Source organism: Pogoniulus pusillus, chromosome 2, assembly GCF_015220805.1.
Source record: "Pogoniulus pusillus isolate bPogPus1 chromosome 2, bPogPus1.pri, whole genome shotgun sequence".
Classification (NCBI taxonomy): Eukaryota; Metazoa; Chordata; class Aves; order Piciformes; family Lybiidae; genus Pogoniulus; species Pogoniulus pusillus.
In genome coordinates this window covers 20210364-20222303 of record NC_087265.1, presented here as the reverse complement: position 1 = coordinate 20222303, position 11940 = coordinate 20210364, and the positions used below count along the sequence as shown (strand labels likewise).

The following is an 11940-nucleotide window of genomic DNA, read 5'->3' as shown; positions in this document are numbered from 1 at the left end:
TTCATGGTAAAGAACTTCCCCCTGATGTCCAACCTAAATCTGCCCTGCTGCAGTTTCAAACCATTACTCCTCATCCTATCCCTTATCTTCTATACAATTCCTCCCCAGCCTTCTGCAGGTCCACTTCAGGTATTGAAATGCAGCTGTAAAGTCTCCCTGGAGCCTTCTCTTCTCCAGGCTGAACAGCCCCAATTCTTTCAGCCTGTCTTCATAGGAGAGGTGCTCCAGACTCTTTGTCATCTTGGTGGCCCTCCTCTGGAGCCATTCCAGTAGGTCTCTGTTTGTGTTGAGGACCTTAGAGTACTCCAGCTAACCCAGATAATCGAGGTTCTTCATGGCATTGTTGCTCTGTTACATAGGTACAGTGTTGTTTCCAAATAAACCTACAACAAGCTTCTAGTTAGTGCCTTCCATAACCTCCTATTGCCTGGGTTTATTATCAGTTGATTTAGAACTACTGTAAAATACCCTGCTTATTCTTGCTGTAACTTTAACAAAATGCAACTGCCTGGTCTGAGCTGTCCAAGCCTGGTCTCAAGCTGATTTCTTTTTAAGACATTTTGCCAGAGGAGCTCAGTCTCATCCAAGAATGAGTCAATTCAATAATCTCACTTATTAAAAAAGAAACCCCTCCAAAAAATGACAACAAAAAAAAACCCAAACGCCAAGGAGTAACCATAAACCCCATACCTAGGTTCTACAGAACTGAGCAGAAGCTACCTAAAGCTGTGCATGGAGTTGACCTTGACTTGTTCTTCTGAAATCTGCTGATACGTAGCAAAGCAGTACATCTGTGAGGAATTGCTGTTCACATATGCTTAGTGCTGCTGACTTCTGTGTCAGCTGTTAAATTCCCCCAAGGCTTCATTTGCAGCATATTGGAAGGTTTCCCCCCCAAACCACAGCATTCAGCAGAAGCAGAATGGGTTGGATCTGGCTAACAGGCAAGAGGGCAACGCTGCAGTGGGGTTGTGGGGCAGAGGGGGGAGTGAGTGTGCTGGGAGCTGGGGGCAACATGTGCTGGGGTGGCAGATGTTGTACGGGAGTGGAAGCACTGCTTGAACCACAGCGTAACTGGAACTGCGCAGGGGTGGAATACCTCTGGCAAAGGTCTGTTTCATACTGAGAGGGGAGGAGGTGCGTGGCAAAAGCAGAAGGAAGAGCCGAAGCAATGTCTTGACGAGGAACTGCCCTGCTTGCAGGTGTGCACATGCATCTCCAGGCACTTGGGTGCTGCCTTGGAAAGATGGATTCTCCCTGTGTCGTTCCTATGGGTTTCTTAATATGCCAGGCAGGGAAATGATGCTGTTTCTTTCTCAGAAGTTATCCCTTGTTGCCCATTTTTTTGTCTTTCTGGGTACACAGGAGTATGAGGGATGCTGCCAAGGTCTCTGGAGCCTGAACCTTGGAAATTCAAGAATGTAGTAGCACAAGAAGTGAATAACTCAATGACATACCAAATTATTTGTCAATAAACAAATATGACTCAGCACATAAATCAGCCCAGCAAACACTCTAAATCCTGTGGGCACAGAACTTTGGGGCATGATAGTGTCAGGTTGATGGTTGGGCTTGATGATCTTAAGTGCCTTTTCCAACCTTAATGATTCTGTGTTCCTTGAGTAACCATTTGTGTATGACATCAACATTTAAAAAACAACCAAAACCACAACAACCCTGGGAGCTGGGACTGCACTACAAAAACTTAAGGACACATACTTCATAAAATCTCCAAGGAATAGAATTTATCTCACTGTCAGGATGGAATGCTGCTTGGAAGAGATGCTTTGGGGAATTCATGTGCATTGTTCAGATGTATTATTTTTTTTTTGTTTGATGCATTTTTGTTTTCTCTGATATACACAAAAACCTGCAGCTCTCATGCACCACATTTTCACACGATACATTTATTATTGGACAGCCAACTACATTACTTGGATGGGGGTAACTGAGTTTCCATTAAGCTTGAGTTGAGCTATCACAAGTGAAAATAATCATGCAAATGTCATAATAGGACTTTGGTGCAGACCGGGGGTAATATTTTGTTTGCTGTCAGCTCCAAAATCCATGCGGCCACGTCTCTGCAGCTGTTGCTATATGAACTGACCCAATTAAAGCAAGTGAAGGTCTCGCTGCACAGGATACAAGGGAGGTTAATCTGACTGTTTGAAGAGGTTTTTAGTATGCAGAGAGATACTACTGATAGGTCACATGAGCAGGACAGGGACTATTTTATGCCTGAATGTCACGAGTTAAAAGGCAAAGGGCAAAACCTTGATCTGCCTTAAAGCCAGTGGATGAACTCTGTCAGACCTCAGACTTCTCCCTTAATTCTGTAATATTGGGTTTGAGAGGGGGGGAGGAATCGTGTTAGACTTTTACTTCTTGTGGCTTCACCAAGGCTCTGTACTCTGTCTTCTGCTTGCTCTGATTGTGTTTTGTGGGAAACTAAATTGAAAGTGTATTTAAGGGCCCCAGGGACATGCTCTGGATGAACTGCATCAGGAGAAGCTGAACATCTGCTTGATGCTCTGGTGCAGCTTTAGCAGAGCTCAGAGTCATGCAAGAGAAATGGTAGACAATCTCTTTGCTCTGAAGTCTCAAACCTTGTCGCTCACACTTTAAATTTTTGTGTCCTTACATACAAATAGGAATAACATCAACAAAAAAAAAAAAAAAAAAAAAAAAAAAAAAAAAAAAAAACCCAAAAGGTAGAAAGCTCAATATAAAATAATTACCACCAAGGCAGAAAATGCATTCAAGAAGGAAGGGAAATCAACTGTTTTTGCAGTTATAGGGTTTTTTTTACACAAAGGAAAATTCCAAAGTCAATTCTAGAATTAAACAACAACACATCTCATTCTAATATGAAGATATTTTGCCAGCAGTCATCTTGCCTTAACAAGCACCTGGTTTACCAGTCATATTTCACGTGGGAGATGAAAGGGGCTCGGTAGTAAATAGCTGCTTTTAATTTCAATTAACAGGTTTGGGATTAGTTTGGGGTTTTTTTAACCATATGGAAAATATACCAAATTTGTGTGGAAATCCACATGCCAGGTTTACTCAAAATAAAGATAATACTTTGCTGCAAACTTTTAAATATAATAAAATGCATTTAATAGCAATTTTTCCCCTTTTTTTCCCTTTTTTTTTTTTTTTTTTTTTTTTTTTTGGTGGCATCATCATTCTCTATGGACATAACATTCAAAGCATGGAAATTCAATTGTGGATCAAAATAACGACCGTAAAAACAGTAACCCAAAGAACCTTATCAACATGTCAACACCTATCATTTATCACAGATGGATCATATACCAATGTAAAAAAAAAAAACCAAAACCCCCCCAAAAAAAACCCAAACAAACAAAAAAAAACCCCATATAAAATGTAGCACAATTCTCAACATATGGTTTACTTTGTTGCATTGTTCCTACACAGTATTGGTGTTCAAAAATCCAGGGAATTCTGTGCCGAAGAGAATATTGGTTGGCGTTTATTAAGCTAAGGTACAGGTTGAAGTCGTTGCATTGTCTGCGATGAACATATCCCAACAGTGATTAAAAAATAAACATTTATTTACAAAATATTGATGCATACATATGACACAAGTCGGTTGGTATCAAAGTGGTTTCTCTAAAACAGTTATCTGTAGCAACCAACTATTTGCATTGGTTTATCATAGTGCAAACGGTACTGTTGCAAAGGCAGGTTCTAGCATGGAGGGGTCGGGGGGGGTCTGAAGGCTGGACTTTCTCGGCTGCCTTTTGGTTTCTAATGGGCTGGAAAACCATTCCCTCTCTTCTACAAAATGCCTACATCCATTTCTTTTACAAAACACTTTGAGTAGTGTACCTGAGGATAGGGCAAATTCCTTGTTAGTCTAAAATTCTGCATCTTCCATAACTAGCTATTTACTCAGCCTGCTTACGTAGCACCATTGCCAGTGATTCCTAGCCTATCTAACAAGAAAAAGGAATGGAGACATGCTAAATACTCTACGCCATCCCTAATTTCAAGGTTTATCCATTTATGTGGAATTTCCATCCAATCCATTTCACGACTCTGTACTCTCTCTCTATATATATATATTCAAGTGTTTAAGGATGATTCTCGGTGGCATTGTGTAGTGTGGTGTATAATGTTTACCAGTAAATATTTTCCTGTAAATACAATAGTGAGTGAAGCTGTGAAGAAATGGACTTTAAAAGCCTGCTCCTTCCATCCTCGGATGAGAAGGAGCCTGCTTTTGCTTACCATGTTGGCTACCGACGCAGACTCAAACCTGCGTCTGAGTGCTTGACCGTTGATTCCCTCACAATGTAAGACCTTGGTGTGTTTAGATCTGGTGGGTTTTGATTGGAGCTTTTCTCTTTCCCTGGCTCAAAAAACCCCAACCGCCCGGTGGGTAGCTATCGCCTCCTTTGAGTTCAGGTTCTGGAGCTGGTGCTGCGCTAAAATCTGTACGATAGCCTATCATACAGCATGTAGGATGTCAGCAATGCCTAGTGTACGTAACTTCACAGTTTCAAAGACTGGTGAGGGGGTATAATGTTATAATAATAATAATTATAATTAATATTGATAATTTTTTTTTGGGGGGTGTAGCTTTCACAATTTACGAAGCAATAGGTCTCACAATGATCTCATGAGCACCCGCAGCGATCTACAACCATGGCTGGGATCTTGCCATAGATGATTTGTTCTTTACCATTGAAGTAGAGCATGTTTATGGGGGACATCTTGGTGGGCGTGCAGCAGGGGCCTGCTGAGCCTCTGGGGTTGGCTTGGTGGACGAGGTGAGTGTGGGGGTACTTCTGTAAAAAGACAAACTCGCACTCTCCGGAGCAGTAATTGGCTTTGTATCTCTTAGGTGCAATAATCCAGTCCCAGCCAAACGCTTCGAAATCCACCGTCAGTGGGTAGCGGCAGCATCGCGATTCTGTCGAGTGCTCATCGCAGTCCAGGCCAAAATCTCTGCGGGACCGTTTTGGCGTGTCTGTAACTCTGACCTCTAAAAAGGGGTTCTGAGGGGAGAGAAGGAAGCAGGAGCATTACTATGGTAAGCCTAAGCTCAGTCAAAATGTGCCAGTAAAGAAGATTTTAGGCAGAGCTGTATCAAATCAACCTTTTCGAATCATGTTTGCAAATGAAGCTTTGTTGTCCTCCACCTACAGTTGATCACTTCTCGAGGGTAAGGTCCTCCAGGGGAGCCTTAAAGCTGCCTTGCAATACCTGAAGGGAGCCTATGGGCTGGAGAGGGACTTTTCATGAGGGCATCTAGCAATAGGGCAAAGGGGAATGGTTTGAAGCCGAGGGAGAGTAGGTTTAGACTGGATCTTAGGAAGACGTTCTTCACTATGACCATGGTGAAACTCTGGAATAGGTTGCCTGGAGAGACTGTGGTTGCCCTCTCCCTGGAGGTGTTCAAGGCCAGATTGGATGAGGATTTGAGCAATCAAGGCTAGTTGAGAGGGAGCCCTGCCCATGGCAGGGAGGCTGGAGGAAACACTCTCTAGGCTCCCATCCAATCAAAGCCATTCTGTGATTATTTCTTTTTTTCAAGCTGAGAATAAGCATTTTCCCATTCTTTCTCTATAAACACCTTTATCTCGAGTATCTGCTCCTAAAATCAGCATTATCTTGGTCCTAGCATCATTTGTGCTAACTGCTACCTGAATGTTTCAGAACCCTGGAGGGTGCCAGCTTTTCACTTTTCGTGCAGGGTTTGTTTGTTTTAAGCTCTGTAACCGGAAATGGGTTGTTGGTGGTGGTTGGGGTTTTTTAATACTAATTATGTATTCCTGTAGAAGAACTCCCAATAGAAAACCAAGAACTCCAAAAACTTCTGGGGAGTTTCTGGGCAAGACCAACCAGTCTCCCTTTTGTGAGTCTTTGTGACCATGGGGAACAAAATATGCTCCATACTTGCTGTCATGCTTGAACAGCTGTAAGAGCTGTAGGAATGAGTGCCTTCCCAGCTCATGCACATTACTGGGTCTTCCCAGCTTTCCCTTCTGCCAAAGCACTCAACTCACTGCCCTGAATTTGGAGGGGCAGCTGATATTTTGGCTCCTGAACAAGCCCTGTGGCCAGGATTGGACTTTTGCCAGACCTCTGAGGCATGTGCCTCCTTCCGAAGGTGCGTTCCCACAGTCACCACGTGAGAAAGAACTTGCAATCAGCATTTTGGAAAGGGGCAATGGATGTAAACTACAGCATAGGAAGTTCCACCTCAACATGAGGAAGAACTTTACCTTAAGGGTCACAGAGCACTGGAACTGGCTGCCCAGAGAGGTTGTGGAGTCTCCTTCTTCGGACACTTTCAATCCCTGTCTAGATGAGTTTCTGTGTGACCTGCACTAGATTATGATCCTGCTCTGGCAGGAAGGTTGGACTGGATGATCTCTGGAATTCTCTTCCAACCTCTAAAGTTCTGTGCTCCTGTGAAAAAAGCCCTGAAGTTTCCTCCCTTCTGTGCACTGATTTTGGCCCCATTTGTTGGTTTGGTGCTGCCCAGACTGTCCCGTGAAGGAAGACCGTTCCTTGGGAGAATATAACAGCCCAGCTAACTTTGTCACACAGTTTTGTCCTTTCCAAGATTCTTGTCTTTATGGCTGCAAGTTTTCCAGCTGCTAGAGATACTCCTCCCAAAGGTAAATGATATGGAAGGGGCTTGGCGAGAGGAGCATTCCTGTATGGGGAGCTGTGGAGAGGAGCCAGAGGGAAGAGCCAATGATCTAACCCTGCCCTGCTGCTGACTTGGTTTGTTTTTCTTGATGATGATAACCATGGAGCTACACGTGTGAAAGCACAGGCTTGGGTATTTTAATGTGTGGTAGTGGTGAGGACATTCCTTATCGCGATTTCTAGCTGGCCTCTTTCAAGTCTCTTCTCCCAGGCAACCAGCAACAGAATGAGGGGACACAGTCTCAAGTTGTGACAGGGCAGGTATATTAGGAAGAAGTTCTTCACAGAGAGAGTGATTTGCTATTGGAATGGGCTGCCCAGGGAGGTGGTGGAGTTGCTGGCCCTGGAGGTGTTCAAGAAAAGACTGTATGAGGCACTCAGTGCCAAGGTCTAGTTGATTGGATAGGGTTGGGTGATAGGTTGGATTGGATGATCTTGGAGGTCTCTTCCAACCTGCTTGATTTTATGATTCTGTGATGCTAAGTCTAGGAAATGCACATCTTGGATCAAGAATTAAGAACCCAGTATGGAGTTCCTTTAAGTTCTTTCAAGAGTATTATACTGCTATGAAATTAGCTGTTACATAGGCACAGAAATAGAGTTGGACTCAGTGATCTTAAAGGTGTTTTTCAACATAGATGATTTTATGTTAAACAGATTGGTCCACTACAGAGTAGCAGAAATGGAGTAATGCTCATTATATCTTATTCCCAAAGAGACTCTTTGGTTGTGCTTTTGGCTGCGATAGGTTCAGAAGTTTTTAGAGGTTGCTAACAATTAGTGATTTACAGAAACAAGTAACAAGGAGAATGCTGTAGTTCGCAGATTCATAGATTGCAGTAGGTTGGAAGGGACCCTCAAAGGTCATCTTGTCCAATCCTCCTGCAGTCAGCAGGGACGCCTCCAACTAGAGAAGGCTGCCCAGGGCCACATCAAGTCTAATTTTTAATGTGTCCAGGGGTAGGGCCTCAACCACATCCCTGGGCAGGCTGTTCCAGTGTTTCACCACTCTCACGGTAAAGAACTTCTTCCTGATGTCCAACCTAAATCTGCCCTGCTGTAGTTTCAAACCATTGCCCCTCACCCTATCACTCCCAGCCCTTCTAAACAGTCCTTCCCCAGCCTTCCCGTAGGTGCCCTTCAGATATTGAAATGCAGCTGTAAAGTTTCCCTGGAGCCTTCTCTTCTCCAGGCTGAACAGTCCCAGTTCTTTCAGTCTGTCATCATAGAAGAGGTGCTTCAGCCCTCTGATCATCTTGGTGGTCCTAGTCTGGACCTGCTCCAGCAGGTCCGTGTCTCTCTTGCGTTGAGGGCACCAGAGCTTAATTAGCTTGACTAGTCCACGTCAGGTTTAATTGCTCCATATTTGCAAACCAAAACAGTTATTTTATGCTCTTTCTGATCATTGTACTCATTTGTTCTATCAAGCAGAATTCCACTATTCAAACATGGAGCAATGGACTATCACAGACCGAAAGGTGCAGATATGCATTATGAAGCAGATCTGTCTTTGCCTTCATACACACAGACAATTCTTGCTGTCCTTAATAGAAAATATAAACATATAGAGTAGGGAGAGCCTCCCTCTCTGAGCAGCATCAGAGACAACTTCCCTACCAGTGAGAGAATGCAATGACTGTTCTTTTAGCTGGAGGTAAAATAATGTCTTAGTAAGCAGTATTTGCTCTCAAGTTTGAAAGCAATATGACTTTGACAGTACCATCCATCAGTAATTAGCAAAACATTTCCTAGCTGACGCTTCTCAGCATCCCTCTGAAATGCTGCAATTTGTCTCAGTCTTTCAGATAGGGAAATGAAGACAGAGCAATGCTTCGAGGTGTCCAGAGAGCAAAGCACAGACTTTTCCTTTCCCTAAACAATGCATCCGATTCATCCTAAAACCCCACAGCTTAAAGCCTTTCCAGGATATTTAAATGGTGTATTTCTAAGCAAACTTACCAATCCATCTTCACCTGGTCCTGGGAAAGTTACAGCAAGGTCTCGTCCATTCTCATCAAAAGCTTTTATTTCGATGCCTAAATTGGATTCAGGCTGTTTGAGCCAATTTTGCAACACTGTCTTCACATCAATGCTCTGCCAAATACCAGTGCCTGGGTTCATGTCGAGTTTCAAAGATCGAATTCCGGTATATCTTGTACCGTCTTTCATGGGTTTAATCAGTCTCAGGATCTGCACAAACACCGTTGTAGGTTTTTGGACTTGCCTCAAGTATATCCACAATTGTGCCTTTACTACTTTGTTATATTGTATTTTAGAGCTAAACTTAAAGAAGCAACATTTTGGTTTTCCCTCCATTTGTACAAGAAAATCAGCTATAAATGAATGGAAAGAACAGATTACTGAACAGGGAACAAAAAGAAATATGCATATATAAACCAAATTACTCTTTCTTTTTTCCCCTCCAGACTGCGTAAGAGCTCTTAAAACACATTATGAACATCCCCCACTAACAAGGCGGATTTCACTTCATTCATTTTCTGAGGTTTAGTTTCTATGCCAGATTTCCCGGGGTGGGGGGTGTCAACAAAAGCACGATGCTATCACCTGAAAGCAGCTTCACGTGACAAGGAGCAGATAATTGGTTTCTAAATAGGCTAAAGTGAGGTTTGGGTAATCAATTGCTATATCCATCTAGCTGGTGCCTTGCGCTCCATCGACTAAGCAGGGCAAAGGCTGAAACTCAGCAGCGCTGAGCTGTCACAAGAAGATGAACACTGCAGAGGATCTTTGTGGTCCTCAGCATGCTTAAGGCTCTGACCAGCAGCAGCAGTGCTGCAGGCTGACAAGTACAGCTGCAAAATGACTCTTTCCCTGGGGAGAGGGTATAGCCTATTCCACTTCAGTGACTACTACCTACTCATTTCTGCTAGATCTCCACAAAGCCTGCAGACTAACAGCTTTGCCTAAGCTGATTCAATTCGTGTGTGTATGGGGGGGGGAGAGATCTAACTGATTTCCTGAGTAGCCTTTGACTGTTACACATCGTACAGAGATAGTCATGGCCAAACTACATGAAGACTTTACTCAGGGCAGGGGGGTGGGACAGAGGAAGGGGAAAGGTAATTAAGAAAGTACTAGTCTAAGGATCATTTTGTTTTCTTTTCATTTAAGCAATATTATAGGGAAGTCACATGCGGGGCTGCGTTCCTCCTTCCTGTAGCCTACAATGCAGCTGTCCTACCTAGTCACAGCAGTATCTCTCCATGCCAGGATAAAATGGGTAACGCTAATCTTAAATGGTGCAGGGCTTTGACATTCATAAATCTCACCATTTAAGAGATCTGTCTCTTCAGTGCATTTAAAATAGTCAAAGGAGTGCCTTTTTTTTTTTTTTTTTTTTTAAAGCCAAATGTAGAAGATGAAACTGGGATCAGCAAAGCACAATGACTTTATCTTCAGCCTTGCTAATTACGTAAGAGTTTAATTAAAAATAGTCACAGAGCCTGGGACATAGCAGGCTGGAATCAAGCTGCTGCCAGAGCTCAGCTTTGTGATAAGGTTGCAGCTAAGCACCTTGCTGTTAAGCACACATTAATAAGTTGGAAAACTAAGAGATCAAACAAGTTTCTCAGTGATGTGTACATTTTTAGCTGGCTGTCGGGGGGCAGCTGATATTGTTCTAAGCCTGAGCCTTGTAACTGCTAACATGCCTAATGTGTCCTGTCATCTTTTTCCCTTTTGACATCGTGTTGGTAAGTGTTATTTAGTAAAACCAGCTGCCCTAGCCAAATACTTGAGCTGATGAAGAACACAAGATACTACAGTATTAGTCAGGCAAAAGATACTTGATAGGAGCCTTAGCAGATGTTTAGCACTGAGAAGATAACTCAGAATCTGCTCATTCAGTAAATGCCTTCATTCTTCCTTGGCACAACCTACCAGAGCTGATGGCTGTAGAGGGGACATGCAACACTTTAATCCGTTACACACATATTTGCTTTAAATATTATAGTTTTAACTGGGAGGTGGGCGGTGCTGCTTCGTGGAATCAAGCAAAGGAGCAAGAATTTAACTCTCTGCTTTCAGTTAGGTAGGTCTGGTGCTCCGAGCTGTATTTCTGCTGCTTTCTGTCACTCCTCAAAAACGCTGGCTAGCAAATAGCTCCCTGGGGAAAACCCAGTCACCTCGTTATCCACACTTGGACTTTCTGGCTGCGACAGGAAAATGCAGCTAACGAAGCCAACTAAATTGCGGGTCTGCTTTTGCCTTCTAAGACAGCAGGCAAATCCCAGGTGCTACAGGGCACACACGTTACAAGGAGCCGAAAACCAAACAGTAAAAACAAAGGATCACAACACAGTCATCTGAACCTAGCTTGAAATCTTTAGGAATAACACTCTCCTCCCTCCCTCTATCAGACTTCAGCCAGCAGCCTGTTGGGAGAGCCTAAGGAGGAGTTGCATGGCTCTACAGCAGGGAGACAAGTCTCTCTGAGGAGCAGTGAGAGGTGAAAGCAGCAGGGTTACTTACACTCTGTAGGCATTGTGATAATCGTTTCGGTAGTGGCATGATAGTCATCATCTTCCAAAGAGCCATCGCTACTGTCGTCCCTCTGGACATCATACTGATCAATCAGTTCCTGCAGCGGAGGAGCTTTGGGCAGAAGTTGTTTAATAACATCCCTGCTAATGTTAGGAGCTTGTTCCAGGCGCAGTTTGCTGAGGATCTGAATTTTTATGGCTTCTATTCTGGAAGATTTTGTATTCTGTCTCCACATACAAGCGTTGCACAGTCCATCTTTCTCAGCATTCTCCGTGGGCTGATTGCCGTCATCAAGAGCCACCGGATCAACCGAAATCAGCATGAGCAGGTAAATATAAACATAGATTGCTAGCTTTTGCATGGTCTCACATGCAGCTCAGTGCTTTGCCTTGCCTTTTTGTCCCCCCCTCTTTTATTTCCCTCCCCCTTTCCCTTTCAGTCCTGAACAGATCCGTGAAAGCAAATGCAATCTGAGAGACAGCTTTGCCACGCTGGTGCACCTTATATATTCCAAGGGGGCTTTTTATACTCCCAACTTTGATTAGGCTCATGTCGTCAAACCCGACGATTGGTTGCTGTCCCAACAATGAATCTGGCTGTCAGAGGGTAAAGCCCTGTCGATCACAAGTCACTAGACAGCATTTAGTTACAGCCAAGGGTGAGCTGATTTATCTGTGTGCTTCGCAGAGGATATGTCTTCTCATGCTGAAAGGATATATTTCCAACTATTGTGGGCAGCAGTACTGA

At 43.6% G+C, this 11940-nt stretch overlaps 1 protein-coding gene across 1 annotated transcript; it reads right to left on the bottom strand.

Moving 5' to 3' along the window:
• Positions 1-3394: 3394 nt before the first annotated feature.
• Positions 3395-11574, bottom strand: MSTN (myostatin). The gene is made up of 3 exons (XM_064166619.1): positions 11182-11574; positions 8650-9023; positions 3395-5027 (listed from the first exon to the last, which is right to left on the bottom strand). Exons 1-3 carry the CDS (start codon positions 11552-11554, stop codon positions 4647-4649), a joined length of 1128 nt encoding a protein of 375 aa, XP_064022689.1. The 5' UTR covers positions 11555-11574; the 3' UTR covers positions 3395-4646.
• Between the last annotated feature and the right edge of the window lie 366 nt (positions 11575-11940).